This window comes from Xiphias gladius, chromosome 19 (assembly GCF_016859285.1).
Source record: "Xiphias gladius isolate SHS-SW01 ecotype Sanya breed wild chromosome 19, ASM1685928v1, whole genome shotgun sequence".
Lineage (NCBI taxonomy): Eukaryota > Metazoa > Chordata > Actinopteri > Istiophoriformes > Xiphiidae > Xiphias > Xiphias gladius.
Genome location: NC_053418.1, coordinates 16153511 through 16181030, shown reverse-complemented (window position 1 = coordinate 16181030; position 27520 = coordinate 16153511). Strand labels below are relative to the sequence as shown.

The following is a 27520-nucleotide window of genomic DNA, read 5'->3' as shown; positions in this document are numbered from 1 at the left end:
CTTTAAAGGTCCCGGGTGTGTGTTACCATAGAAACGAGACGCAGGAACCGCACGCTCACAGAAAAGTTTGAAAACAAACTTCAACGAACGACCAGAGGAGGAAGAGTGTGCATCGTGAAATCGCTCTGAAAGTCGTGAAACAACCAAGACTCATGAGTCTGTCGAAGCCCATCCGTCGGGAGCAGGTCTCACGGTGAGTCGATGTGGCGCGGTTCTCCCCGTCTGATCCCGCGAAGCCCGGAAAGAATCAGTCCGAGCGACCAGTGGCAATAACCCACTACTGCGCTTGTGTGTGAACAGGGGGCCGTGTGCGGGGGCCAGCCTTGGGACGAAGGGAGCACCTGACACAAGCTCTGCCGTCTTTGAACTACTGAAGAAACGCCGGGAGGACGAAGAGCTTAAAGCGGTGTTACAGGAGCGCAAACAGGTGGGCAACCGGCTAAAAGCTGGGTTTTCACTGCCTTATTAGAGGACTTTGGAGGCGCAGAGATCAACGCCAGGAAGGCAGAACAGAATAAATAAAACAAAAATAAACAGGGCAGCATGGTGAGCAACATCACCACGTAAATAGTAACATAGGGACATAACATAAATAAAATAAACAGACTTCAAGCCAAATTTCTCAAAACAGTTCCAATAAAAGCACAGTCCTCATAGCTTTAACATTTTTGAAAAAACTCCTCTTTAGTTCAATTTCCAAAACTTGACTTACTGAATTTTCATTAATGTGTGTAAAATTTGGCAATTAGGAAAATAAGATAAATTCAAAAAACGCTTCCATCTTCCTCCCTGTAATTAAAGATTCCAAGGAAAACAGACATGCATTTGAGAATCAGCGAATCTTCCTAAGTAAACTTTTGTCTGCTGTGTGTGTTTTTATGCAGAAGTTGAAAGGTTTGCAACAGCGCGTAGATGAGTTGCGCCAGAACCTCCAGAAAGTGCAGGACCTACAGCTAAGCTTTGATATGTTTCTCAAGGTACAGTAGGTTACCATATTTCACACATGACTCCTGTATTAGACTCTACATAGAGGATTCCAGGTTCACAGCTGGAACTGGATGACAACGGCCTAACTAACTAAAATCTCCTTCTGTGTAGGATGAAGCTGCTGATCGAGTCATTGAGAAAACAGAGAGGGAGAGGAAAGAGCTTCTTAAACAGGACGCGGAGATACAGAAACTAAAGGAGGAGAAGGTCGAACTGATGGAGAGGAAACAGAAACTAGAGTGTGAGGTGCAGAGACACACTGTGTACGAGGACATCATGGAGCAGATAGTGAAAATGACTAAGGTAGGCTACAGCATTTTTATGTGGCAGAGAAACATGACTAAATTCATTCACCAAACCATTTGTCAGTTGAAAGTCTTTTTGAAACGCATAGGACCACCTAACATGTCAACTCCAAACCAAATCAGTTATAGTTTCCAAACTATTACACATAACTCATCTTTCTGATGCTCTGAAAGCATAAAATGCCCAACGGCTTTCCTCACACAACCCCTTCAGTATAATGTAAGTATTCTTTAACTGAAAAATTTCACTGAGGGTCCAAAGCTCAGTTTGACCCCTGGAGATTGTTTAGTCATGGTGGTAGCCACTCTAAGTCTTGACTCACCGTGTCTCTGGATGAAGACTTGAACTGTAGCCACACTGCGTGAAATAACACCTCTGGCTCTTTCTCCCTGCAGGTCGATGCTTTATTTCAGAAGATTGCAGTGATTTGTGTGATGCTAGTAGGAGTGGTCTTTGTTTCAGGCGAGGTGTCCCGACTGTGCCGTAAAACACTATGGAAAACCCTGACATGTTTTGAGGAGATAATGAAGTTGGATTTCGGGGCTACGCCTTTAATGTGTGTGTGTGTTACAGTTTGAAGATGTGGATTCGCTCGTGGATCATTTGCAGAGTCAACTCCACTTGAGAGACCAGCTCTATCAGAGGCAGATTGAGGCAGAGGAGCAGGCTGACCGACAGAGAAAAGCACTGGCGGCACTGGAGGACCAGTACGACTTGCTGCAGCTGCAAAAGAACCGACAACTCTCCCGGCTCCAGACCGAGCTGGAGGAGACGCGCTCTGAAGCTCTAACCTGGGTACCACACATAATCCCGAGTCAAAATCCGATGTCAGAACACATGGACCAGATCAAATGTTGCTTAAAGACTCAACTACCATCTTCAGTATGAAATTCTTTGTCCCTGTCCTCATGCAGGAAAGGAAGTGGAACCACATTCAGGAAACTGCGGCAAAGAAAACACTGCTATTGGGACAGATTAAGATGGCGACCCTCAACCTCTATGAAATGGCAGCTGGCAGTTTAGGAGAAGAGGAAAGTGTCGATATAAACGACACAGAGAAACAGCTGGACAAGGCATGTACCCTGACAGAGCAGAGATGCCGACAAACAGCCAGAGTGACAGAAAATGATCATCGTAACATACTGTTTCCCACTGTCTCCCTCTTAGATTAAGATGTTCATCCAGGACCACGAAGACATCGTGGAACAACATCAAACTCCCTCGCAGAGACACAACGATGGACAGAATAGAAACAGGGGCAAAAAGTGTATCGCAACTCACTCTAAAAAGCACTGATATTTTAGTTTGAATTTAAACATAAGTTTGTTGTTCAGTTGTTCTAATGTAAAACTCTGTGAGTTAAATGACCTTTAAACCTGAAGACATAAATTTCAATAAACTGAAGACACTGAAGAATGCAGTCAACAAATGACTATTGATCATTCTGACAAGGATCTGTTTTTCAAGTACTGTATATTTATTCTGTAAGTAATGAAGACGTATCAGGGTTGGGGGTAAAATTATCAGACATTTTTGTTCCAGAAGTGGGCTCCTGCCTTCATTTTATGGTTTTAGTTGTTTTGAATTTAGAATAAAGACCTATGTTCCTAACCAAAGACACTTTTTTATTTTTTTTATAGTGCATGCTGGGAAGTATGCTGATTACCTGCCAATAAACTTAATGAGTTTAGTAAGTGGTTCTGAAATGTTCTGGTTGTGATAGTGGTAGCTATAAATTTTAAGTTCACTTGTAACTTGAAAAATACTTTGTTATACTACTAACATCATCAAATAACTTAAACTGTTGGTGGTTCCATCCCTGGCTCCTGCTGTCTGCATGACTGCCAAATGAATGCAATATAATGTAGGTAATTGATAATTTAGTTGGTTTAACTTATTTTGGCTGGTTAGACCTGTTCTCAGTATAAGGTTGAGCAGATTGATGCTTGAAATTTGGTGAAATCATTAAACAAGAACTAACAACACTAACAACAATTATAAAGGTGTATGTTGTTCACCCATAACAGGTGCAGCAAAGCTCACAGACACACCTGTGTGGACGTCCATTGGTTCTAAGCAATAAAAATGTTTCTGCTGTTTCATCATTTGTGATTGGTTTGATATTGTCTGCAGCAACACAATATCCAAATATTAAATGTTGCTCACACAGAGTTAGAAAGCGCTGCAATCCTTTATATTCTGTACTTCACACTAATAGCAAACACTACTTTAAAGCATAAAAACAAGACATAAATGAGCCTGACAATGTACACTGAATCTGGGGTATAATGGTATTTGCTCAACAGGCTTTTTAAAAAATTAAAACATCTAAAAAACATTCATGTTCTACAGGTAGAGTGTGTGTTGGTGTATCATCAGTGCGATGAAACTAGTCACTGTGGTTTATTTCTTCTTGCCTTTACCTTTTTTGGCCTTCTTGCTTTTGCCCTTGTTCTTTAAGGCCTTGCGAGTACTGTAGCCTCTCCACCAGGCTTGGGCGAAAATAGCAGCTTTGGTCTTCAATTCCAGCTCCTTTATCTCCTTCTCTCTCTTCTCCTCTGCCAGTCGATGCCGCTCCTGGATCTGGTTACACTCCACCTCTAGGACAGAAAAGGGTTTCTCGAGGCTCCTCAGCTCCTCCTCCTCCCTTTCATCATCTATTTTATTCAGCTCCAGGTTGGCCTGAGAGAGGTGATGGTGCCAGTTAAGGTGTTGAGGGGTGTGAAGATGAAAAAGAGAGAAAGATAGTGATGGACAGCAAAGAAAAACCAGGACAGAAGAAATTAGATCAGGAATGTGACCAAAGAAAATAACTGTTACTAAACATTGATAGGCCCCATTTGTACCTGCTCATTTCACAGGTATTGAACATCCCGAAATCTTGAAATGAACAATCTATTCAGTAAGCAAGCATCAATTCTCCAATGGTAGGCTACAGCCAGACCAAAATCTGCCTAAACCAATTAAATAGATCATCTGTTACACATTGTTGTCAGGGCTCATACAAGTGTGAATGCAATGGTCCTGGATTTCAAACCAGACCAAACTCCATCAGCTGACGAAGACTAAGAGATGCAGTTGAAGGTTCTGAAAAATGCTCGTAAATGGACCCTGTGTTAAAAATACTATATCTGAGGTCAATGAAAACCATTCATGTTAAACATCCTGAATACAGTTTTAACAAGCATAGGAACTAGTATCCAGAGTATATACATTTGATTAATTTTTCCAGTAACTTTGCGCACTTTGCGGTGTCTGAGTTTGTACCTGGTTTTCTTCCATTTCATTGTCAAACTTTTGGAGCAAGTATTCAATCTCTGTCTCCACTTTTTCGTTTTTCTGCCGAAGAAAAAACAGTATCAGCCGACATTGGTTTTAATGAAAACCAAATATGTTACCACCACTTAAATATTAAACAGCTACTGTGAAATGTTAGATAAACTAAACTTACCTCTTGGAGTACTCTCTCTGCCTGTCTATTCTCAAGGATGAATTTGTTGAGCTGCATCTTCAGTTGCTCAATTTCCTGTTGCATACTGGTCTGTTTCTTCGATGGTTTGATATGTGGCCGGCACTGCTTGTCTGCTGGTAGTGACATGCCCGCTTCTTGTGTGTTGTTCCCTTGCAGAGATTGCTGCAAATTTTTGATCTCAATTTTTTTCAGAGAAATCTGTGACACAAACAGAAAGATAGGACAGGTGAGATATGAAAAAGGGTCAGAAGCACAGGATATACAGTATTTAATAAAATTCTTTGTTTTTTTCTTCCCTAGCTGGATCTAAGCAAGTTATACACGTAGTAGACTAGACTCTTGGAAGTGAAGGCTTCTTTTTCAACATCCAATTTGTTTTCTCACCTCTGCATCTATTTGCTTCTTGGCTGTAGCTACTTCTTCTTCCAGTAGAAACATTTGCTCCTGATCACGGGCAGGGGATGAAGACACCGGCTTGTAGAGGACCAGCTGTACTTCCTCATCCAGACTGGTCAGCAACCTTTCTACCATATGGCTGTGAAACATCTTAAGCCCTCTAATTAGTTTGTACTCACTCTCCCCTACTTCCGTACCTAGCTCTGCCTTCAAACCAAAAATGGCATCTGGATGCGCTCGGAAAAGCCTGAGCAGATCCCTGACAGAGTTCTTGATGTCCTTCTCAAGCCGAGACCTTGCTCTCTTCCTTGCTTCTCCAACTTCTCCCTCTGACTCCTGCTTGAGACCTTCCAGTGTCTCCAATCTTTCACCTAATAATCGATGCCCTTGAAGTGCCCTACTCAAGTCCTCGTCCACAACACTAGACACACTGTTTAAGCGGAGGGTAGTGGGCAGAGCTGCCACAATCTCAATTTGACTGATGCAGTTTTCCAAAATGCTTGAGATGCGCTGAGCCTCAACAGAAAGCAGCTTTTTCTGTGACAGGTCATGGTTCTTTCGAGCATCCTTCGATTGGGTCTTTGCCTTTGTCTGTGACAACACTGTTGCCCCCTTTACAGACATACTGTATGGTAGGAAAAGAGTGCACCATAACAAAAAGTTATTGCTGTAAAATGTGTATATGTTATATGTGAACATACAGTGTTTGTCTATATTGGCTTCAAATATTATCCACTTAGCTATAATTGCTTTTTTTGTACAGCTACTTTGTTTTCTACAAAGGTAGTACTTCCATATAAATGCTTTTATTCTATGGACCATTGCTCCCCAACCTTTTTTACCTGGGCCTCGTGCCTTAACTGTATATAATGTATGTCCAGAGTTAAACAATAGAAAGCTCTTCTCAAACTCTTCTGCTGAGAGTGGGAAATTTCTCTGTGTTCACCTTAAATCTGAGTCACAAATACTCTGCAAGCCAATCCCGGTACGATAGGCAACTTACTTAAGTGTGATGTGGAAATTCAAAGTCTGCACTGCACGTACATTGAGAATGATCTTTCATTGATGTGGGAGACATCTCGATAAAGTGTAACTACTGTATCCAGTAGTTACACTTTTGACATGAAAAAAAATTGTATATTTATAGATATAGATTCTGGATTTTTCAATAAGGGAGGTTATAGACTACATACCTGTAGACTCGTATGTTGGCCGCAAGCAGAAAATATTGTTGACATGTTCTTCTTTGTTGCTAAGATACAGCCAAATGCGGGTAAAAGTATTAAATCACTGGCGCACATTTCGTACAGCTTATGACGGAGAAAATGAATGCATGCATATATGAGTATTTTATTAAATAAATGAATAAATAAATAAATGAATAAATAAATAAATGAATGTGATTAAAGTTTCTACAGCACTGTCTTAAGAGCAACTGACTTTTATTTTGAAAATTCGGTAACGGTCACTCAGCCTGCCGTGAATTGCTTCAGTGTCGCGAAAGTTTGTTGATGTAGCTGTGGCCACAGTGTCTGTAGAGCTGTTGTGGTGTTGTTACTGAGTGTCAAGTACTGTCTCTCGCGAAATGTTAATCTAGATGTAAAGCTGGGGTACTTAGGTATCGGTTAACTGTTACCAGAACAGGCACAGCACCTGTTATAAAGCAGAAAGCCTGGTTTCTGCTGAGATGGACACCGGGCTTGTTAGCCGGAGTGACAGAGAACTAGTTTATTCGGTGTCAAGATGTCATCTGTGACAGGACAAAGACTAAATATGAAACCAGCAGACCTTTCCCGCTTCACACAGGTTCAAAGCTGCTAGTTCCTGCGTTGCATGTCTCATCAGAGACATTTTAACGTGTCGCTAGCTATCATCTCAGTTAGCACAGCGCAAGAAGTACTCGGATTGTTAGCCAGCAACTAAAGGTCAACGTTGTAGCCGTGAACACCCAAGATGTACAGTTGTCTTGCGGTTTGCAGAACAAACCGTTTAGTTATTTAGCTAGTGGTTTGCTCGGGTTATCTCTAACTGAACGTTAGCAAATCGAGGCTGGTTGCAGCCTGTTTATCTGCTACTATGGAGTCTGACGACGATGTGCCTCTCATCTTAACCTGGGACGAAGCAAACAGCGGTCTGCTCAACGAGGAGATTGAGAGAGGAGACGAGAGTAAGTTTGTACTGTAAAATCCTCATTCTCGGCCTCAGTGTATAGTCTGGCTACACCCAGGACCGTGGAAATACTGATGTTGCATGTCATGGCATGGTATTACATATACAATTAAAGCAAAAACACAAAACTAAACAAAACTCAGTTGCCTATTAGCTAAAACTAATGCAGTCTAGTACAACAGTCCTGCAACAAATCCCACCGTCGTGAAAGTTATGATGTTCAGTATTTGTTCAAATTGTTTTAGAGAGGTTTTGGTTCAACCTTATGGTCATTTTGGAGGCTGTAATTTTTGTGCACTGTATTATACTGATAGGTGTTTGTAATTCTGCTGTATGAGGGATTCCGTGTACAGAAAGACAGAGATGTAAACTTTCATTATACATTCTGTAGCTCACATAAACATGTTTTTTTCCCTACCATGTTATTGTTGCCTGAGTTGTGATGCATTTGTTTTGTATATGTATTTAGAGTATTTGTATAATGTTGTGTATAGAAGAGTACTTTTGCATATATTGTATGTCTTGCTATTGCAGTATATTTTGTGATATGAAGTCAGCGCTCATCTACTTACCAGGTTTGCACTGGTGCAGTCTGAAGCCGTTTAATGTTGTTGACAGTCAGCTCCATACATGCTGAATGTCCAGACCACACTGCTTTAACGGAAAAAAGAGATTGTCCACCAGGCTATGCGATCACGTGTGTGTGTGTGTGTGTGTGTGTGTGTGTGTGTGTGTGTGCGCAGTTTATATGGGTATCCATGCAACCACTCAACATAGTTATACTGTTCCCTTTGTAGCTCTCACGTATAAGCTACAAAATGACCAACCTGAGAAACTGCTGCCTCGGCAGACCACGCAACCCTCAGCCCCTCCCTGTTTCTCATGGGCAACATGTGTGCGTTGTCCGTGTGAATGTCTGTAGCCTGTGTGTACATGTGTCTGTGTGTGTGAGCTTACTGGATCATTTTCTCTGGCTCTGAAGGTGAACAGGAAGAACAGAGGAGTTTTTTTTTTCTCTCAGGATATTGAGGAGTGGTGGACAAGAAGGAAGTATCAAACCTCTTCTTGTTGATTGCAGTTGGAGCTTTCTGGAAAGAGTTTGAACATGGACACTGAGAAAGAAGGCTGCATTGTATCACCTCAGTGACAAATCAAATGCTTGGATAGAAGTATGGAGTTTAGTTTTGTTGCTGGTGGTCAGGACCCTTAAGATCACCACCAAACTAGATTTTATTTTTCCTGTGAGGAAAAAGTCATGACTGCTGAGTGTGTTTGTGTTTTGGTGAGCCCTACCCCACCGTGTTATTGAGTTGGAGCTCCAAATATATTATTGTTCTCAAGCAAATAAGGGGTTGGAATGGCACACGGCAGACACGGGGTGTACTCCTGTCAGGATAACAGCGAGGCTGCCGCTGAACTGGAATTTGATCTTCATACTTCAGCTCAATCTGCTGCAGTCATGGTGGACAGGAAACGTCTGTGACTGCATTTCTGAGGGTCATATGGTCTCCACTACATTTTATCCCAAGTAGCTGTGCCTCAAGCAGAAACATGTGATGTACAGTGTGTGGGAGGATCACTCAGATAGACTCAAACAGGACTAAAATATGTCGCTGCAGAAAGACACATGGAGGGACTTGTTCAAGAAAGAAACTTTGATGTTTATGAGAGATCCTGCTTGAATCTCTAAATGAAGGGCATTAGATAATGTTGAATTAATATGGATTTAATCTTTCACTATTTTATTTTTGGGTTCATTTTGTAGACAGTGCATATTTAAAAAATAGTAGTAGTTGTCAAGTTGTGTCATTTCGAAGGTGGTCATTACCTAATTCTGTGTTACATCCTACAATGGCATGCTGTTTTCACACTGTTATCGCATATCTAGATGTCTTCCCTGTCTTCCGAAGTTAGTCGCACTCCGTCTTGTACCAGAGGATTAATTCCTCCTGTGGTTTATCTGTCTCCTGACTGTATCCTGTCTGTGGCAGGATGAAGACGTAATAGGCAATGTGACATCAGTGCAAACAGGGCATTTTCTTACTGACCGCGCTCGGTTCAAAGTTCAAACTCTGCTGCTAAGGCTGGACGGTAATTGCAGTGTTCAAGTGTTCAAGCCACATTTCACTGTCACTGATTACTACAGTATCTCTCATCAAGGTGACTGTAAGAGACGCTTTTTCCAAAAGAGGCAGCCGGTTGCCAAAGATGTAATGAAGGTAGTAAGCAGAGTTTTGAGTGGTGTTCCGTAACAAGTGTCACTTTGATCCGCCAACTTGGCCTGGATATTTCTGAACCTGTGAGGACTCACATCAGGACTCCACTTGTGACTGTGTTTCTGGAGTTTTGCATCAGGCCATAGTGGAATGTTTGGCCATCTGTATCTCTAGATGTGTGTGGATGCTGGATCAAGACCAGTGTACTGTGATTGACACACACTCACAGACACACACTGGTGCGGTGGACTACGGGGACCATAATATATCCAAACAACTGCGGCACACAGACAAATCCAAACCGATCAATGGAGTGCTCACGCAGGCAGGCAGCTGTTTTTCACGAAGATCAGACCCATAACGAGGGTCCCGTAGTGATCTCCTCCTATGCCTCACAGTTAAAACTTGACTGCATTGGTAGGCGCATACTCCTCTATGTACTTTGTGTCTGTGTCTGTGTGTGAGTGACTCATATATGGTGTTATACAAAGAATAAGCATGGGAGTGAAAAGACAAGCTAATTTTAGTTCCAGTTTGTTGTACTTTACTGCATAAATGGGGGGGTTGTATCAATACCCTGACAGTTATGTGTTTTCTTCCAGATGGAGGTGGAGGCAATTATGACATAGTGAACAATGCTGTGATCTCAACACCTGGGCCACAAAGCTACAGAACCCAAAATGTGTCATTACGGCAAAGCTGGGAAATGAACTACCAAGAGGCAGCCATCTACCTGCAGGTACAGGATGGAACTGAGTTCACATGGTCATATACGGTGTAGAGTTTTTATTAAACCCTCTTCACCATATCACTTGTAGATGATTAAACCTGGTGCTCTTTCATTGGGCTATATTTACATCATGAACAGCTGCAGGATGTAATAAATCTGTTAATATATGAGGAACTGCAAATTACAAAAGAGGGATGCACAAATGTGGAATTTCTGGTTAATAATAGCCGATAGCTATTTGCTTGTTGTTGTTAATATAAAAACATAATCTCGCAGGTTTTTTTTTAAATTGTATTTAAAAAGGTATAGACTATAATACACAGGTCATGTTAAATTATTAGAAGAGGGGCTACAACTTTATATATAGATACAGTGAATGTTGACATTAGCCAGGCACATAAAGTAATAAGAACATGTGGACATTGTGAAAAGGATTATGTGTATTTGGTAGCTTTTTGCCTTGGAACACTTTTTTTTTTTTAGTGCTGGTCTCAAGTCTGAGTCATGGCACATTCCCATCACACAGCACATTTTTCACATCAAGTGCAAGAAAATTGGTAAACAAGCGGCTACGAAACTTTTTCTGTTATGCCCACTGTTTTGGAGGCGGAAAAATCGACTTGTCATAGCAGGAAAAGCACAGGTGGAGCTAATAACATTGATAATGGCTCAGTTTCAGCAATTAATGCAACGAAGCAATTAATAATGCTATCAGTTGCACCTGTGTTTGACAAGTCAAAATGTCTGCTGTGAAAAATGTCTTTAACTCAAGTGTCACTGCCTCATCATACCAGTGTGTCAGATTTAACCTCTGCTAATACAATGTGTTTCTCAGACCACAGGTACTGCTCCATAGTGGTGAATCTGCTCAGTATGTGGCTTATTCTGAATTTCATATACAGGAAGGAGAGAACAATGATAAGTTCTTCACCCACCCTCGAAACCCAAAGGCACTGGCAGCATACCTGTTTGCTCACAACCACCTGTTCTACATGATGGAGCTGCTGACAGGCCTGCTGCTGATGATGCTGTCGCTGTGCGAAGCTCCCGCTGTGCCCTCACTGCGCCTGGATGTCTACGTGAGTGAACATATGGACAGAAACACACTCAAACAAACCCAAGATTGTCCTGTAAAAGCTCATGTGTGTGGGATACCTCTGCAGGTCCATGCCACTCTGGAGCTGCTGGCTTTGGTTATGGTGGCATTTGAGCTTTGCATGAAACTCCGATGGCTAGGCTTCCACACTTTCATACGACACAAGAGGACCATGGTGAAGGTAACTCGTGCTGGATGGACATTTTTTAAAGCCGTTAATTCAGCTTCTGTTACTGTACATTGTTCATGCTGTCTCTTCTCCTTGTACAGACGTGTGTGTTGCTGCTACAGTTTGTGGAGGCCATAGTGGTTCTGATCAGACAGACCTCGCACGTGCGAGTGACCAGAGCTCTCAGGCCCATATTCCTGGTGGACTGTAGATACTGTGGTGCTGTGCGCAGGTAAATAATGACCTAAAGAAACACACACACAGATTGACACAGTGGAGTCAAAGTCATGGCTACAAAATAGAAATTTCAACTTCCTCAACTGAGAGGTTTTTTAACAACCCACACTAAGTTCCGTTTAAAGGGAGAAGAAAAGACCTTCAGTATCCCTTTCCAGGCTCCAAAAATAATTCTTTTCATATAAAAGAAAAACAGTGACAACACTGTAAGCTTGCAAAGCCAGACAAAAACTAGCAAGCTCAGTTATACTTGTGCTCGATTAGACTTCAGAACATCCATGGGGAACTCACTGAGCCGTTTCTGACAGTGTCCTCTTTTGGTGCTACCATTAGGAGTGACCTGAAATTTTCAAATCCTTAAGACTTAAAAAGCTTTTATATAAATTTGATGGTTGTGTAACATCTTAAAAAATTACATGTACTGCTCATTGACATTTGGTTTTAGTGTCGCTACTTTGTGAATCAGTTACCTCATAGTTTGTGCTTTTTTAAAAAATGTGTCCCATTATTTTATCCTTCTCCTTGAACATACAGACACCACTGATTTATCTGTTAAAGGCACTCGTCACTGACAGTTTCTTTCATTCAATCAGAAACTTGCGTCAGATCTTCCAGTCCCTCCCACCTTTTATCGACATCCTCCTCCTGCTGCTTTTCTTCATGGTTATATTTGCTATCTTGGGTAAGAATACGTAGTATTTCATTGTATATTACATTAATGCTGTTGCCCCTTTTCTGCCCTCGTTAATAGTTATGGGTAAACCATCTACTGTGTTCAGAGCGGATCAGTTTTTCTGTTACTCTGTGTGTTTGATTTGCCTTCTGTCTCCTCCAGGTTTCTGCCTCTTCTCTCCAAACACTGCTGACCCGGTACGTTGAGTTTTTGTCTGCCTGACACTAGTTTGGTATTAGTTCTGTTTGTCTGGGGACTTGGGGGGTCCTTCTACTTTTCGGTTTTGTCCCCCTTTGTCTTCAGATTTCCTGACTTAAATCCTCTCTTCTCTCAACAGTACTTCAGCACTCTGGAGAACAGCCTCGTCAGTCTGTTTGTGCTACTGACCACAGCAAAGTAAGCACAGCAGAACATGTAGTATTGTTCAGTTATTTTTTTATACACATGGCATGCAAGTGGTACTTCCTTCTTTTAGAGCTCAGCACGATTTTTTTTGCCCACTATGTGTGAGTTTTAGCTGATTCTTCAGCTTTCATTTTGTATCTCCTGGTTTCCTCTTTCTTGTAGTTTCCCTGATGTGATGATGCCAGCTTACTCCAAGAACCGCTGGTCCTGTGTCTTCTTCATTGTTTACCTCTCCATAGAGCTCTACTTCATCATGAACCTGGTACAAATAGCCTCGTTTTCACCTCTTCTAAAATGTGTAACCTGATGTATTCGTGCAACAGCAGCAACTGTTTGTGCCAGCTTGCATATGAGAAATATTGTATTTGAGTCCTGTTGAAAATAGACTTGGCTTCCTATCAGTCCTTTTACATGATTGCTCATCAGAGTTTTCTCTGTCCCTCTCCAGCTCCTTGCAGTCGTGTTTGATACATTTAATGATGTAGAGAAGATGAAGTTTAAATCTCTTTTGCTTCACAAACGCTCAGCTATTGACCATGCATTTCAGCTGTTAGTCAGCCGGCAGGTATGACCTCACTGTTTTATGTAGTGTAATGCATGTCTCTTTGGTACAAATTATTTAATTGATTCATTTTATAAAGCGCTCACGGCCTCTGCGTTTGCATTGCTGCTGTTTTCAGAGGCCAATGGGCGTGTCACTGAAACAGTTCGACGGTCTGATGCGTTTTTACAGACCACGGATGTCTGCAAGAGACCGCTTCCTCACATATAAAGCTCTTAACACCTCAGGGGCTCCTATGCTCAGGTAACGGCCTTTTACGTTTTTAAATTACATTTTTTTCACTCAATATCCCTCTGAATTTAATAGCACTGTTACCTTGTCATGTTTGCTCTGCTACAGTCTACAGGACTTTTACAAGTTCTATGAGGTCACTGGCCTTAAATGGAAGGTAAGTAGCCTTACATTTGTACTGCATAGTTATAATTCACTATTTTTGTGTCCTTTTTTGCTGTTTTTTCTTTTGAAATATACATGGACTGTATACTGCATGCGTTATTTAGGCACGACGCAGTGGAGAACACTGGTTTGATGACCTTCCACACACGACGTTCCTCATTTTCAAAGGCAAGTTCTCTGTTTCTCTTCTTTTGGTTATTAGACTAAACAAATCTGTCTCTCAGTTCCTTATTCTCAGTGCGTTCTTCTCTACTTTAATAGGGATCAATCTGCTGGTGAAGTCTAAGGCCTTCCAATATACCATGTGTAAGTGTAATCATTTACATTCTCCCAGGCTGTCCTTGGAGATACTGAGGCAAAGTCTCTCATCGTAAACCTTTTAACCTTCCCTTGTGACTGCAGATGTGGTGGTGGCCATCAATGGTGTGTGGATCCTCGTGGAGACGTACACGCTGAGTAGTAAGATCTCTTGACAACATGAACACACGTGACTGATGGAAAGAGTGTTGCAGTACAGATATCTCAACGTCCTCTCCTCCTGCAGGTGGATTTTCCTGGTCCAGATTTGTTCCCTGGAGTTACATTGTTTTCCTGACCAGTGAGTAGGCCGCATACTGTCTCCCACTCACATAGAAACTCATAACCATATTCATGTGCTGCAAAACTGGTCATAGAAGATCTCAAGAATTAATTAAAGTTGTTTACATTTACTAATATCTACTCTGCCTCTGTCCTTCCACTTTTAGTTTATGGTGTAGAGGTGTTATTAAAATTAACAGGTTTGGGGCCAATGGCTTATTTCAGCTCTGGGTGGAATCTGTGAGTAATAACAGGTTTTTTTGATTAAAACATAAATTATGACTGAAAGTGTTTTTCACATTTACCACCAACACCGGTTCTGCATTTTTTGCGATGATCCTTACTTTGCTTGTCTTTCCAGGTTTGACTTCTCAGTGACAGTGTTTGCCTTCCTGGGCCTGATTGCTCTAGCCTTCGATATGGAGCCATTTTACTTTATTGTAGTGCTCAGACCACTTCAGCTGCTCCGGTTGGCTTTCATTTCTACCTTTTAAGATTAGAGTTGACAGTTTACATACAGTACTGTTTATTTTTCTTATTTTCTTTTATGTTTAAACTTTCGTCTGTCGACTCTCACAGGTTGTTTAAGATAAAGCAGAGGTATCGCAATGTGTTGGACACCATGTTTGAGCTCTTCCCCAGGATGGCAAGTCTGGGGTTGACCTTAATCATCTTCTACTACTCCTTTGCAATTGTGGGAATGGAGTTATTTGCAGATGTGGTGTACCCCAACTGCTGCAAGTGAGTAATATCTTATTCTCAGTATGGGGGTGTATTGGCATTGACTCTGGTGTTTTGGTTTCTCCAGTACCTTGTGACATAAGAGGATAAAATGTGTTCACTTCTGCTAACTACTTGTCATTCCATCAATTCTTTTCTCAGCACCAGCACAGTGGCAGACTCCTACAGACAGATCAACGTCACCTATGGCAATAAAACAGTATTGGAAGAAGGCTACTATTACCTCAATAACTTCAACAACATTCTCAGCAGCTTTGGTAAATCATCTCATACAGGATAAAGATTTTTTTGGCCACAAATCCCATGAAAAGACCAAAACCAAATATGCGTTAGTCTGTCTTTCCCAGCTTGTCTGTGGTTCTCAACCCCCAAGCCCATTTACCTACTGATAACAAAAATCTTTGAAAACAGGTCATGAATATAGAATTTCATTCTTTAAAAAGCCTGAATAATGTCGTAAAACAGCTAGGCACTTTAATTTTAAAAAAATTGTTACTTAAACAGGAGTAAATAGTGCGTTCGTTGGGGACTATTTTCAGCTGCGGATTTGGTGCATTAGTATTTAAGGCAGCAGGGCGGTGTATGTGGGATTGACTCAATTTAAACTACAGTTGCTGTATTTATGGTAATGAAGGAACATGTCACCCAGTGAAACAGTGCGGCTCACTAGTTTGTTTATAATAGTTTTTAGACAACAATGGAGACTTACAATATGGCACAGATGAATAAACTATCTCACGCTTTAGCTACACAGACAAAACTTGTGCCTCGGATTAATTTATTTTTCCTTTCAGTCATGGGACTTTCATGGGATTTGTTAAGTGGAAGGGGTTGTTTACCAGCTTTTCCTCTCCATGTGTGTTAATGTTCCTGTTTTTTTTTTTTTTTAATGTGTGGATTAATTTCTCGTTATCTTTCTCTCCAGTGACTCTGTTTGAACTGACTGTGGTCAATAACTGGTACATCACCATGGTAAGATCAAGTCATTTGTCTCAGCTGTCTTTCATCAGTCTCCACTCTGCAGTCTTGTCAGTGATCAGTAGGTGTCTCTGTTTGACTCCAGCTGTGTTCACTCTCTCACAGGAAGGGGTAACCTCTATGACGAGTCACTGGAGCCGTCTGTACTTCATGACCTTTTACATAGTTACTATGGTGAGGCCTGTTTGGTTACATGTTTTTCTGCTTCTATACGTGAATGTCTGATCTGTCCGTGAAGGTATACACTGCATTTTGCATGTGTGTAACATTTTGTCTGTGACATCTCCAGGTGGTGATGACCATCATTGTGGCGTTCATTCTGGATGCGTTTGTGTTCCGCATGAACTACAGCCGCAAGAACCGGGAACCACTGGAGAACCCAGAGGGTGGGACTGTGTGTGTGTGTGTGTGGGTGGGACTGTGTGTGTGTGTGTGTGTGTGTGTGTGTGTGTGTGTGTGTGTGTGTGTGTGTGTGTGTGTGTGTGTGTGTGTGTTGTATAATCATTTAGAGAATCTGTAGCACTTTAGGACAAAAGCCTTCCTGTATTCTTGAAAATTTGCACTATTTCTTGCACAGATAATCAGACAAAATGCTTATGATTAATTACAGTATAGTGTGGAAGGGCAATTTCACATGTGAATTACAAATCAGTGACTCATTTTAATTTCTGTATGTGTAGATGAGAACGGGATCGTGTTTGAAGTAGAGGTGAGCCGAGATGAAGCTCTGGCCACTCTAGAGCTGTACAGACAGACATGCCCAGGACAGTCCTCCCTCAGCTCTCTACAGGGAGTCCTAATAGCTATGGACAGGAGTGGGGTAAGAACACACACACACACAATTAACTCTTTTTACTCTGCTCTTCACAAGAAGTCCCTCTAACTAGCTTTCCCTCCTGCTTTGATTTGTACAGCACTCGTCTCTGGTGTACCTAGGTCGCAGGTCTAGGACGAAGAGTGACCTCAGCATGAAAATGTACGAGGAAGAGATGCAGGTAAGAAACAGATGAAATAATCCTAAATACCATGACAGTAGTTAGTTGGTCTTCCTTGACCTTCTGATCTTTTCTATGTCATGTTTCTCCAGGAGTGGTATGCAGAGTATTCGAGGGAAAACCTGCCTCAACCAGACCAAAGCCTGGAGCGGAATCTGGACAGTCCCGTCTCTGACCCGTCTCCTTTTCCACAGCCTCAGCTCAACTCACAGACTGGACATCACAGCATCAACTAATGCAGAGTTTGCAAGCAGTACATACACACCACCATCTCAGTGTGTTTTTTAATGCTAAGAAACCCCATCACTCCAGGTCTTTTCAAGTTGCCCCACACTCACGTTTGCCACAGTGGGGAAACTTGTCTGGGGCCTCTCGGACTGATGTGCGAGTGAGATGGGTTAATGGTTGCTCCTTCCTGGGGCTGTGACTACAGACAGAAAGACAGCAGTGCAGGTCTGTTGCTCAGACAGGAGCGTTTAACGTCCCCCTTTTTTTGGCCTTTTCAAAGACTGCAGCAAATGGTATAAGGGAGCCTGTACTACCACACAGTATGTTGTGTACGTGTCCTGCTGTAGGCTGTTTTTGACTTCTTGTAAGTAATGTAGTACTTAAACCTGATGCCTTAGTTTAATGGCTCATCTGATCAGTATTAACACAGACACTACTAAGATCTCTAAAGACCAAAAGTTACAAGACACTCCTTTTAGCTCAAAATAAGTACGGTGTATCTCTTTACTAAGGTCCCAACAGACTCAAAATGTTTTACTTTTATATAACTTCCTATTCTGTAATGTATTTTAGTTAGTTAATAAGGGATTTTAATAAACTGTTCAAATTGTCAAGTACATCGATGTACTGTTGCTATACTATTATACCGCTGGTAACTGCTAATTTACTTACAGTGTATCATTTAACACTGAAAGCATAGCATTATTATGACCTGTAAATACAAATACCAAACCAAAATTATTTAATTCCCCACAAGCAGCTTTGTACAGGGTCATTTAACATTTTGATTTACAGTACATTTAGTTTTTTCCCAATGTTTTAAAGTACAAATTTCTACAATCTGTGGTTTCCCTCTGACCTCAGAAAGTACTGTCTCAGCTCCAATCAGTACAAAACAAGAAGCTGAATAAAGGCACAGTGTGATTAGTTTCAACTCTCCCTGAGCAGAAAACTGTATTTTGTTGTTCATTTGCTTGCTTGGTTCTACAAACCAACCACAGCATGGCTCTGGGTTGCAGGCAAGTCTACTGTTGATTCTTTTATAAATAGTGCATCAGTATAGTGTGTAGAAGATGTCACTCATCTGCACTCAGTGCAGCCTCTGTTCCAGTGTTTCATTTTGTATGTTTGTAGGAGGACGTCCCTCATTTCAGACTGGCCTCAGTGTTGGGTCTATACAATGTGGATCTTGCCAAACTCTGTGAGCAGTGCGATTAGAAGGAAGGTGGCATAGAAGACGAGGAGGAAGATCCCGTACGTCCGACCCAAGTGGAACCGGCACAGTGGAACAATGAGAAAGGACAGGACCAGAGACAAACCCAGAGATCCTGCAAGAATCCAAGTCAACAAACCCTCTGGTTCAAACTGAGGAGGAGAAAAAGACAAAGATGCATCATGTTCACTGGTTACAAAACAAGCCTCATGTAACTAATTTCTTTATTTTTTCGTACATTTTACCAGAGTTATAAACACTACATTTGTGTGTTTGAGGAGAGAAGATTACCTGCACATCAGAGTGTGTTTTAACCATCTGCACCAGACATCCCAAACCCACTCCAAACAGCATGTCTGAAGGAAATGCAGTCAAGGACACAGTCATGAACAGCCACTGTAATACGTTATGTTTTTATACTGATACCCATGTCCTCATGGGAAACTAAGGATACTGAAAATGATGCCTCCGAAGCAGGCAGATATGGCCATCCGCGGGTAACCCTGCCGGGCGATGGTAATGTCAGAAAAACAGTCTGAAAACGAGACATGCGTACAGATCATGTGTTACAGATTGCCAGTACAAGCAAATATTTGTAAATCTTTTGCATTAAAGATTTGGGTTCACAAATATAACCTCCTATGCTGTTGCCCCAGGCCAACAGAGTCAGTCCCAGCACAGTGTTGCTGAGACTCAGCACCACACCGAGCATGTGTAGAAGACCAACCACTTCAGAGGCTGTTGCACTGATCAACACTGCACTAACCATGAAGCCCAAAAGTGCAAACAGCTGGAGAGAGAAAAACAAGACAAAATTAGAATCAGATGAAAACGGAACAGAACATATTTCACCATCACAGCATGAAAAAAAAAACTACATTAATTCTATCTGGTTAAAAAGAAAATAAAAAGTTTTAGGATTAGTGATTCTAACCATGGATCAACTATGATGAATATATTCAGTATATATTTTTGGCCAGGCTAGCGGAGTGTCTGTACGGATGGCTGTGTCGGATGAAATACACCATGACATTTTGTATAGACATTCATGGTCCCCAGATGATGAATCCTGCTGACTTTGGTGATCCTCTGACTTTTCACGTCGCACCATCATGTCAAATTTTCAAATTGTCCAACACTTTGGTTTATGATCAAATACTTGCAATACTAATGACATTCCCATCACGCTAACAAGCTGAACACTGCTGGCAACGCTTTGCCTCAGTGGAGCCTCAGAGCCGCTGGCATGGCTATAGACTCTTAATCTTGTTAAATTACAAATGATTACATTGTCTAATATGTTGATATTATGCAAGACAAGACCCGAGGCTGGCACTCTTGTACCCCTTCCCATTTCACCCCCCCAAAAAATACTGTATGTCCTGTATATTTTGGACAATATCTGTTGCTTTTTAATCTCAACAAATACTTACTGGATGATATTTGGGAGGGCAGTCATTGGTGGTGGTGCAGAAGACAATGGCAGCCAGAAAAAGTCCCAGCAGAAGAGTCAGCAGCCACAGGGGAAACTGCCCTTGGATCATGTAATGTCCATCTATGCATTAGGGGAAAAATATAAGATTGCAGGATAATGATTTAACCATATATTTCATCTGATTATGCTTACTACATTATGTCGAGCTGCCTTTATCTGGACAGGTGATGCACTTACATATTCCAGACTGGAAGGTGAGCACACACACCAGTGGAGCAGTTATCAGATGGAGGCAGTTTAGTGGGCGTCTCCAGTTCTTGTCTTCTTTATCGGGGTCCACTACAGGGATACAGAGCAGGAGCAGGACCTCTAGAGGTGTCTGATGAGTGCGGGACACAAGTGCAAGATAATTTACATTTCAAGAACTGTTTCAAAAGAGCTTTGATTTCCAACCAGATTCATCCAGACACTGAGCTCTTTTACACACGCGCACACACCTTCAGTACTTTGAACACTCTCCAGCGCCACGATTTCCTCCTCCATTTCCTGTTGTCCACTGGGTTCAGGGAGCTCAGCAGGATCTGACTCGTGGACTCCGAGTATGGCAGAAGTGGCCTGTACTCTGACTCTGAAACACGGACACCCACATAAACACATAAACACCTGCATGTTATGGTCCTGACCATGCAGAAAAACCCTGGTGTACATTAACTTATATCCAGGTTTACAGACAGCTGCTGTATTCCTACCATACTCCTGCTGGATGGACCCACGTATCAGGCAGGAAATGTCATCTTCAGAGGATTCGGACGAGTAAAACTCTGCGGCAAAGAAAATAAAAATAATAAATAATCGTCACTGGCAATTGTGGGAACATACTCTTTGTTGTTTTGTCTGTTTGTATGTGTATATGTGCATCTAACCTGGAATACGTGCAACATCCTGGACACTCGCGTTCATCGAATGTTTTTGCCGGTTGTAGATGTACGCACTGACGATAACAGTCAATACATACACCACGTAGAGGCCCAGGTACCCTAGAGGAATGAAATTAAGGAAAGTGAATGTCACAGTTTGTGTAGAAATACTGAGAGCTTGGAGTAAAACTGCTCTCGAAACTTGATACAGTGGCTGTATATGCAGTCTCCTGTTTGTGTGGAAATACCTAAAAATGGATAGGGGATAATGACCCTATAACCCTCTGGAGTCCAGGTTGATTTTGGTTAATTTTTACTGATTTTCTATGCATTCATTTTTGTCTCTGTTTAGCACCTTTTAAACTGTCTTTATCCCACATGCTTTTTTTCCATTTTTTCAGCACGAACGTAAGTCTGACTTCTTTATTTATTTAACAAAGTATGAAACTGCCAGGAATCCAAAATCCCTGAAAAATGACCAAGGCACCTAAAAAAAAAAAGTACAAATCTTTAGTCATAATCAGGAAAAATTTTATTACGAAACAATTCTAAGTTGACTGATAAAATTCACAGTTTTAGACAAGTTCTTTCAAAAAAAGTTTTCTAGTCCAGAGACATACATGAGCTTATCAAAGACGGACATCAGAATTTTCGACTGGTTTTCTCGCATTTCTTTACATTATATATAAGTACTGTTATGTTCCTGTAAATAAAAAATGCTGAATGTATTCACTGATCAGCAGATTGACTCCCAACACATTTTAGGGGTTTCATACTTTGATACACAAAAGTGGCTGTTGCCCCCCATTGTGCCACCACAGAGTAGGTGGTTTACAGAACGGTATGGCTGAGTGATTCTTTGAACTGAATTCTGGGATTGTTTTCAGTGATAAAGTAGCTGAGCTTGCAGCCTGAGTCTGTTGATGTTGGCACCAGAACTAGGAAGCACTCAAGAGACAAACCAACTGGGAAGTTTGCATAATCCTGTAAATTTTTTAAGTAAATAAAAGAGACTGTTCAGATTTTTCCGTCTGGATTGGAATTTGTACCAAAAAACATACAGTGATATAAAATCACAGGATATATGTCCCAGATTTTTTTCCTTTTAGGAAAGTTCAATAGTTATAACAGTAGTAGTAGCAAATTTCTGCATCTTTACCAAAAAACTAATATCACATCCTTCCTTTACTCATGGCGTAACTTTCCACCATATGTAACTGTTATCTTTCAATAGGTTTTTGATCAAGAGAGCAGATACACAATTAAATTAGTGCCATTCACACAGTCCCACTGTGTGTGTGTGTGTGTGTGTGTGTGTGTGTGTGTGTGTGTTTGTGTGTGAGAGAGCTTGTGAGTGTGTACCCAGTATTTCTCCCAGTGCCGTGGTTCCTCTGTACAGGATGAGGAAAGTCCAAAACACTGCAGCCATGTAGAAGATGACATCACGCAGAAATGGACGGGAGGCCACAGCAAAAGGCTTGACCAGCGCCACGCTGCCTGCAACCACTGTGGTAACAAATATACCAGCTCCTGTGGAGGGAGACAGGGACAGATCAGACAAAGTCCAACCAGGTTTTCATATTAAAAATGCCTGATTTGTTTATTTATTTTGGTGTGTTTGTGTGTGTGTGTGTGTTTTTGTGCCTACCAAATAAAGCTCCGACAGCGAGCCCAGCAGTGTGTGGATGGGAGAAAGCCGCCATGGCACTGAAGATGTCAGGAGCACCATTTCCAAGAGCCAGAAATGTCACGCCCTCAGCACAGGTTAAAGAAAATGTGCCTCATGGAAAAAACAAAACAAAAAAAAAGTGACAGAAGTCTAAGAAGTAGAAAGAGAAACAGCAAAGATCACTCAGAGAGGAAATTTGTTGGTGAAGCAGTCTGACTTGCTTTGTACCGATAGAAAAGATGTCAGAAAATCATCTACAATAGAGTAGAGATAAAGGATACAGCCACGTTGTGAGTGAGGTGCAGACTGGTGGAAATGGCCGACAGGTTGGGACAGAAACTGAGGAGAAACGGTGAAAAAAAACAATAAGTGAGTACGCGCTAACGGAGAACATTTCAGAATTTCCATAAATTATTCTTCAATGGTTCAGAACGCCTCTTATTGAACAAACACCAGCTTCTTTACCATTCAGCTCCTGTAGTGCTCCAGTGTTCAGTGTGTGAAGTGGGGATGAGTGGGTCAGAAAAGCAGAACAAACCGCGCTTCCTCTGAGGAAATCTCCCAATCTTACAACTCAAGTGAAACAATGATAAGAAACTCTCGACAGTCATGTGACTCCTCCTCATGTGAGTATTACGCTGACCGCACTGAGGGCATGAATGTGTGTGTGTGTGTGTGTGTGTAGTCTGCACATGTGGGGCCTGTAAATCGGGTGTTTCACTTGCCAGAGGTGAAACACATTGATAAAAAAATGAATGATTTATGCAAGCTCTTAGGGACTGTCCTGACAAATAAAGGGGAACTTGTGGGTACACACACATTGACACTGGCAACATGAAAGATACTTACAACTTAGATGCTGTGAGTCCAAGAATGACAAACAGAAAGAGCAGCCATATCATCTGTGGAGAAGCAGAAGAAAGTAGGAGTCAGACAGACTGTTCTGTTTTCCAGCGTGCAGTGTGTCGTACTCAGAAACGTTCCATAAAAAAATTTGGTTGAATAAGTTGAACCTGATAAACCTGGCCTTGTTTGATTACAGTGATCCTGTTGTTTCTAATCTGTATTGCAGACAATTCATATTTTCATTCACAGACAGAACAACAACATGTTTGATGGGGATTTCGAGAAGACCATACATCCTCATGAAAATCCGTTGTTTAGCAAAGGCTGAAATGACTGAGCCTGGTGAGTCATTAGTTTGATCATCCACGGTTCTCCCACAGCATCTTCCTCAAAAGATCAACTGGTGCTGAGCTGCATAGTTCCATGCTGCTTCAGGACAGCTGTTCACACCCAAAAAGAGACACACACTCACACACCCACACAGCCACACACCCACACACCCACACAGCCACACACCCACAGGTCTTACACAGAGTGTGATGGTGAGAGATGTGAGGTTGGGAGGAAGCAGACAGAAGGCCACATGAAGGTAGCTGATGAAGCCATCCTCCATGTCACAGTCTGGTGTGTTCTTCACAAATGCACAGCGGTCTGCAGCACTGAGGTTCATCACAAGATCGCACTGAACACACACACAAGCAAAGACACATATCAGCTTTCCTACTTGCTTTCCTTTAACATGTTGGTACAGGCATTAGTGTTGAAACAATATAAAGATTTATGTACAGGTTCTAAATTTGAACATCTCTGTCTCTCATCATTATATTGGTTTATTAAAGGTAAAAAGAACCAATATTTACTTGTTGAAGCTTCATGAATTAAAATTATTGTGAAAGACATCACTATGAGCAGTGCCAGATTAACGTCCCAGTGTACTCTGATGCTGAATATTAGTTTGCTGTAATTTGATCAAACTTAAAAGTATTGATGGACATGCAGCATATAAGCATAATATTAACAATGAGTGGATGTTAACGATAAAATCCTCTATCAAGGTAAATTTCTATTATGATTAGTTAAATTATTGCAAAATCAGTTGAAAAGCTGTTTATGGAAAAAAATTAACCAAATTGGAATATCTGTTTATAGATTTTCTAGATAACTAATTAACTGAGAAGAAAAAAGGAACTTGGTTGCATTGTTACAAAAAAAAATCATATAAAAATCCAATATGGCCATAAAGCAGTCCTGCTCATTCGTGCTCATTCAGCTCATACCCAGAGTTAGTGAAGAAATGGCTTCCACACTCAAAACTTAATAGTGTCTCACAGTATATACATTCAGAGGCCACTTTATTGGGTAGACCTGTGGAATCGAATGCAATCCAATACAACAGCTCAGCCTTTAATTCTACCTTTACAAGGAAAGAAGTGTTCAGTTTCAATGTTTATTGTTGAGGTTGTACTTTGCAGAGGTGTTGAACTGCACTGTATTATACTGAGAGGTGTTTCTAATGTTTGGCCCACCCTATTCAAAAAAAACTCTGGGGGAGGGAGACTAGAAACACATTTCGATATAATGCAGCCCAGCTCAACACCACCACTAACTACGACCTCAGTAATGAACACACAGTTGAATTAACACCTCTAAGAAAGTTTAAACAAAGACTGGCCATTTTAAACTTCTTAAATGTAGAATATGTGGCAGAGATGTTGTGCTAGATTGCATTAAATCGCATACAGTAGGCGCACCTCATAGAGTAGCCAGGGAGTGTACACTGTCCCTCGTCCCAAATATCAACTGAAATACTGGCGATTTCAGAATTAGACACAGGGCCCCTCTACAAGACAGGAAAAGTTCTGCTTCCTGACTTGACCATTTCAGCTTACGTTGAACTTTAGCGGTACACATTTCTCGAACAAAAGTTCATCAAATGACCATAACCCAACTGCTACACAGGGGACCTGGGGCCTTTGGGGGCCCTGAGTGTCTGGTGCCCCGCGGCAAATGTTAGCTTTGCCTGGTTGGCCGTCCAGTATTGACGAGGTTTGTTGAACTGGGATTGGAATTTCTCATTATTATTAATGCACATGTCAGTTTAGACAGATAAGTCAGACTTCTGCCATGCCCCGGGGTTTCTTACTGATCACGTGACAGCTGGAAACCCCTGCCAGCTGCAGAGAAACACACACACACACACACACACACACACACACACACACACACACACACACACACACACACACACCTGAATACCAACTCTCACGCAGGTTGACACGACAATTTGTAGCGACCAACTCTCACCGACCTCGTCGCCGTTGCTGTTTTGAGACATCGAGGCCAACGTGTTGCTTGAAGACCGCCGGGCCCATCCGGGACCAGACTGGATCCTGAGGAAACGGGAGCCGGAGGTGGCCTGCGGGTGACACGGCAGCACCAACAACAGCAACAGGAAAACAGCAAAAGACATGGTTCACTTATCCTGGAGCCGCGTCCATTCTGGCGTTGGGTTGGCAGGACTGTAGTGAGCTGATCTCAAAATACGCGGCGTCGTCGTCGTCGTCGTCTTTGTTGTTGTTGTAGCTGTAGCTTGACTTCAACGTGACTGACTAGTCTGTCTGGGGCTCTTTACAGGACCGCCTGCCCCGTTTCTACGTCCTTGCACATTCCGTGCACCTTCGCCTCAAACCCCACCTACTGTTCTGCCGACCCGACGCGTGCCGCACTCGGGGACTCCTCGTAAAGTCGGGAACCGAACGGCTCCTGAAATACTCTGGCCATGGTTGCCCCGAGTCTTTTGTGGCGCTCAGCAGACCCATTATACCGATGAAATGTTTTGTCTCGGGGTCCATTTCTCTCTCTGGACAGAAACTACGAAAACAGATTTCCTTGCCCGTTGTTCAAAGTAAATCAATACGTTTGAGCTCATGCGAATAGTTAAAATGTTTTGTATTCGCTCGCCAGCAATTGGACATATCATTGACAGATATTTCAGAATGTATGAATCTATTGCAAGATAATGCTCCTCGTAATGAAGCAAAAAGTGTCCAGGAGGGGTTGAAGAAACATTCCTGGCTTCGATCCAACGCGCGCTCAGGTGACATTATATCATGACAAAAAGGTCAAACAGTTCAATGCTTTCCAGCAGTCAAAACAACTAAACAGCTTAATCCTATACGTTAAGATTTTTAATGATATTTCGTGAGTTCTTACTACATCCAGATTTTGATTTTTTACATTATTATTATTATTATTATTATTTTGGTCAGACTGGCCGAGAAATATTCAACAACATATTCGTTAAATGTAGAAAACCTCTGTAACACTTGTTGTCTTTGTATATAGTTCAGAAGGTGGTTTGCTGACTCTCCATAAGATTACAAAGGAGTTTGAGGAGAGGGAGCACGGGAGGAGTAAGAGTCACGGTCACTCGGGCTTGTCCCTTATGGCTTCATGCTCGTCTGGCCTTACGACAGGTCGGTCGCACACAGAATTTCCTCTCAGCTGCATTTGTTTTTAATCCCCCGAAATGCCGAATGAAACCTGAAGCTGATAAGCGTGGCTGTGCCAACTAGGCGGAAGCAGGAAAGATGGTGAAAAGGTGAGGCTCAGACGGACATTGCTGCAGCTGAAGCAGCGCCTTTGTTTTATTAGACTATAAATCCAGGGGAATCGGAACCTCTTCGTTGGAGAGCAACTAAGAAAATAGATTTCCTTTGCTTGTTATTCAAAATAATTAAAGCAATCAGTTGTCAAGAAAATCAAGGGACACTGAGGTTCCTCAATTTATAGTTAAAACATATAAAATGAACGTGGTTAATATTTTCTCAACTTTTCTACCACTTTTTTTAATATATCTAACTATAATTTGAGGAAGTGTATTTATTTACATCTTTTGGTAGCATTGTCAGCATGTTTCGCCCTCATTTCATTTTAGAAATACAGTTTCAAGGCACAATAGAAAACAATTACACCGTAAAAATTAAGAGAATTAATCCGAGTACAATATCAAAGAATGCGGTGGCAAATGGATTGTGCAAAACTGCAGTTTACATACTTTTTAAAAGTTTTGGCGCTTGAAGGCTTAATTCTTCCTACAGTACAT

General features: G+C 41.7%; 4 protein-coding genes across 4 annotated transcripts; 2 read left to right on the top strand and 2 right to left on the bottom strand.

Moving 5' to 3' along the window:
• Nucleotides 1-85: 85 nt before the first annotated feature.
• On the top strand, nt 86-2736 carry cfap73 (cilia and flagella associated protein 73). Its single transcript, XM_040154993.1, has 7 exons — nt 86-193; nt 301-427; nt 885-977; nt 1099-1290; nt 1867-2088; nt 2208-2366; nt 2461-2736. The coding sequence occupies exons 1-7, from the start codon at nt 153-155 to the stop codon at nt 2587-2589; spliced, it is 963 nt and encodes a 320-aa protein (XP_040010927.1). The 5' UTR covers nt 86-152; the 3' UTR covers nt 2590-2736.
• Nucleotides 2737-3579: 843 nt separating this feature from the next.
• On the bottom strand, nt 3580-6532 carry iqcd (IQ motif containing D). Its single transcript, XM_040154992.1, has 5 exons — nt 6355-6532; nt 5150-5786; nt 4745-4963; nt 4561-4632; nt 3580-3975 (listed from the first exon to the last, which is right to left on the bottom strand). Exons 2-5 carry the CDS (start codon nt 5783-5785, stop codon nt 3697-3699), a joined length of 1206 nt encoding a protein of 401 aa, XP_040010926.1. The 5' UTR covers nt 5786; nt 6355-6532; the 3' UTR covers nt 3580-3696.
• Nucleotides 6533-6654: 122 nt separating this feature from the next.
• Nucleotides 6655-17343, top strand: tpcn1 (two pore segment channel 1). The gene is made up of 26 exons (XM_040154990.1): nt 6655-7328; nt 10149-10285; nt 11179-11355; nt 11440-11553; nt 11643-11773; nt 12372-12460; nt 12614-12648; nt 12789-12847; nt 13019-13118; nt 13305-13421; nt 13537-13661; nt 13758-13806; nt 13919-13982; nt 14076-14120; nt 14217-14273; nt 14359-14412; nt 14561-14633; nt 14755-14862; nt 14973-15134; nt 15276-15391; nt 16060-16106; nt 16218-16286; nt 16402-16498; nt 16793-16932; nt 17027-17107; nt 17200-17343. The coding sequence occupies exons 1-26, from the start codon at nt 7238-7240 to the stop codon at nt 17341-17343; spliced, it is 2481 nt and encodes an 826-aa protein (XP_040010924.1). The 5' UTR covers nt 6655-7237.
• slc8b1 (solute carrier family 8 member B1) lies at nt 16885-26166 on the bottom strand. Its single transcript, XM_040154991.1, has 15 exons — nt 25724-26166; nt 23945-24097; nt 23419-23471; nt 22851-22908; nt 22549-22654; nt 22263-22430; nt 20907-21020; nt 20733-20804; nt 20481-20611; nt 20221-20362; nt 19982-20103; nt 19185-19338; nt 19003-19083; nt 18840-18904; nt 16885-18700 (listed from the first exon to the last, which is right to left on the bottom strand). Exons 1-15 carry the CDS (start codon nt 25883-25885, stop codon nt 18509-18511), a joined length of 1773 nt encoding a protein of 590 aa, XP_040010925.1. The 5' UTR covers nt 25886-26166; the 3' UTR covers nt 16885-18508.
• Between the last annotated feature and the right edge of the window lie 1354 nt (nt 26167-27520).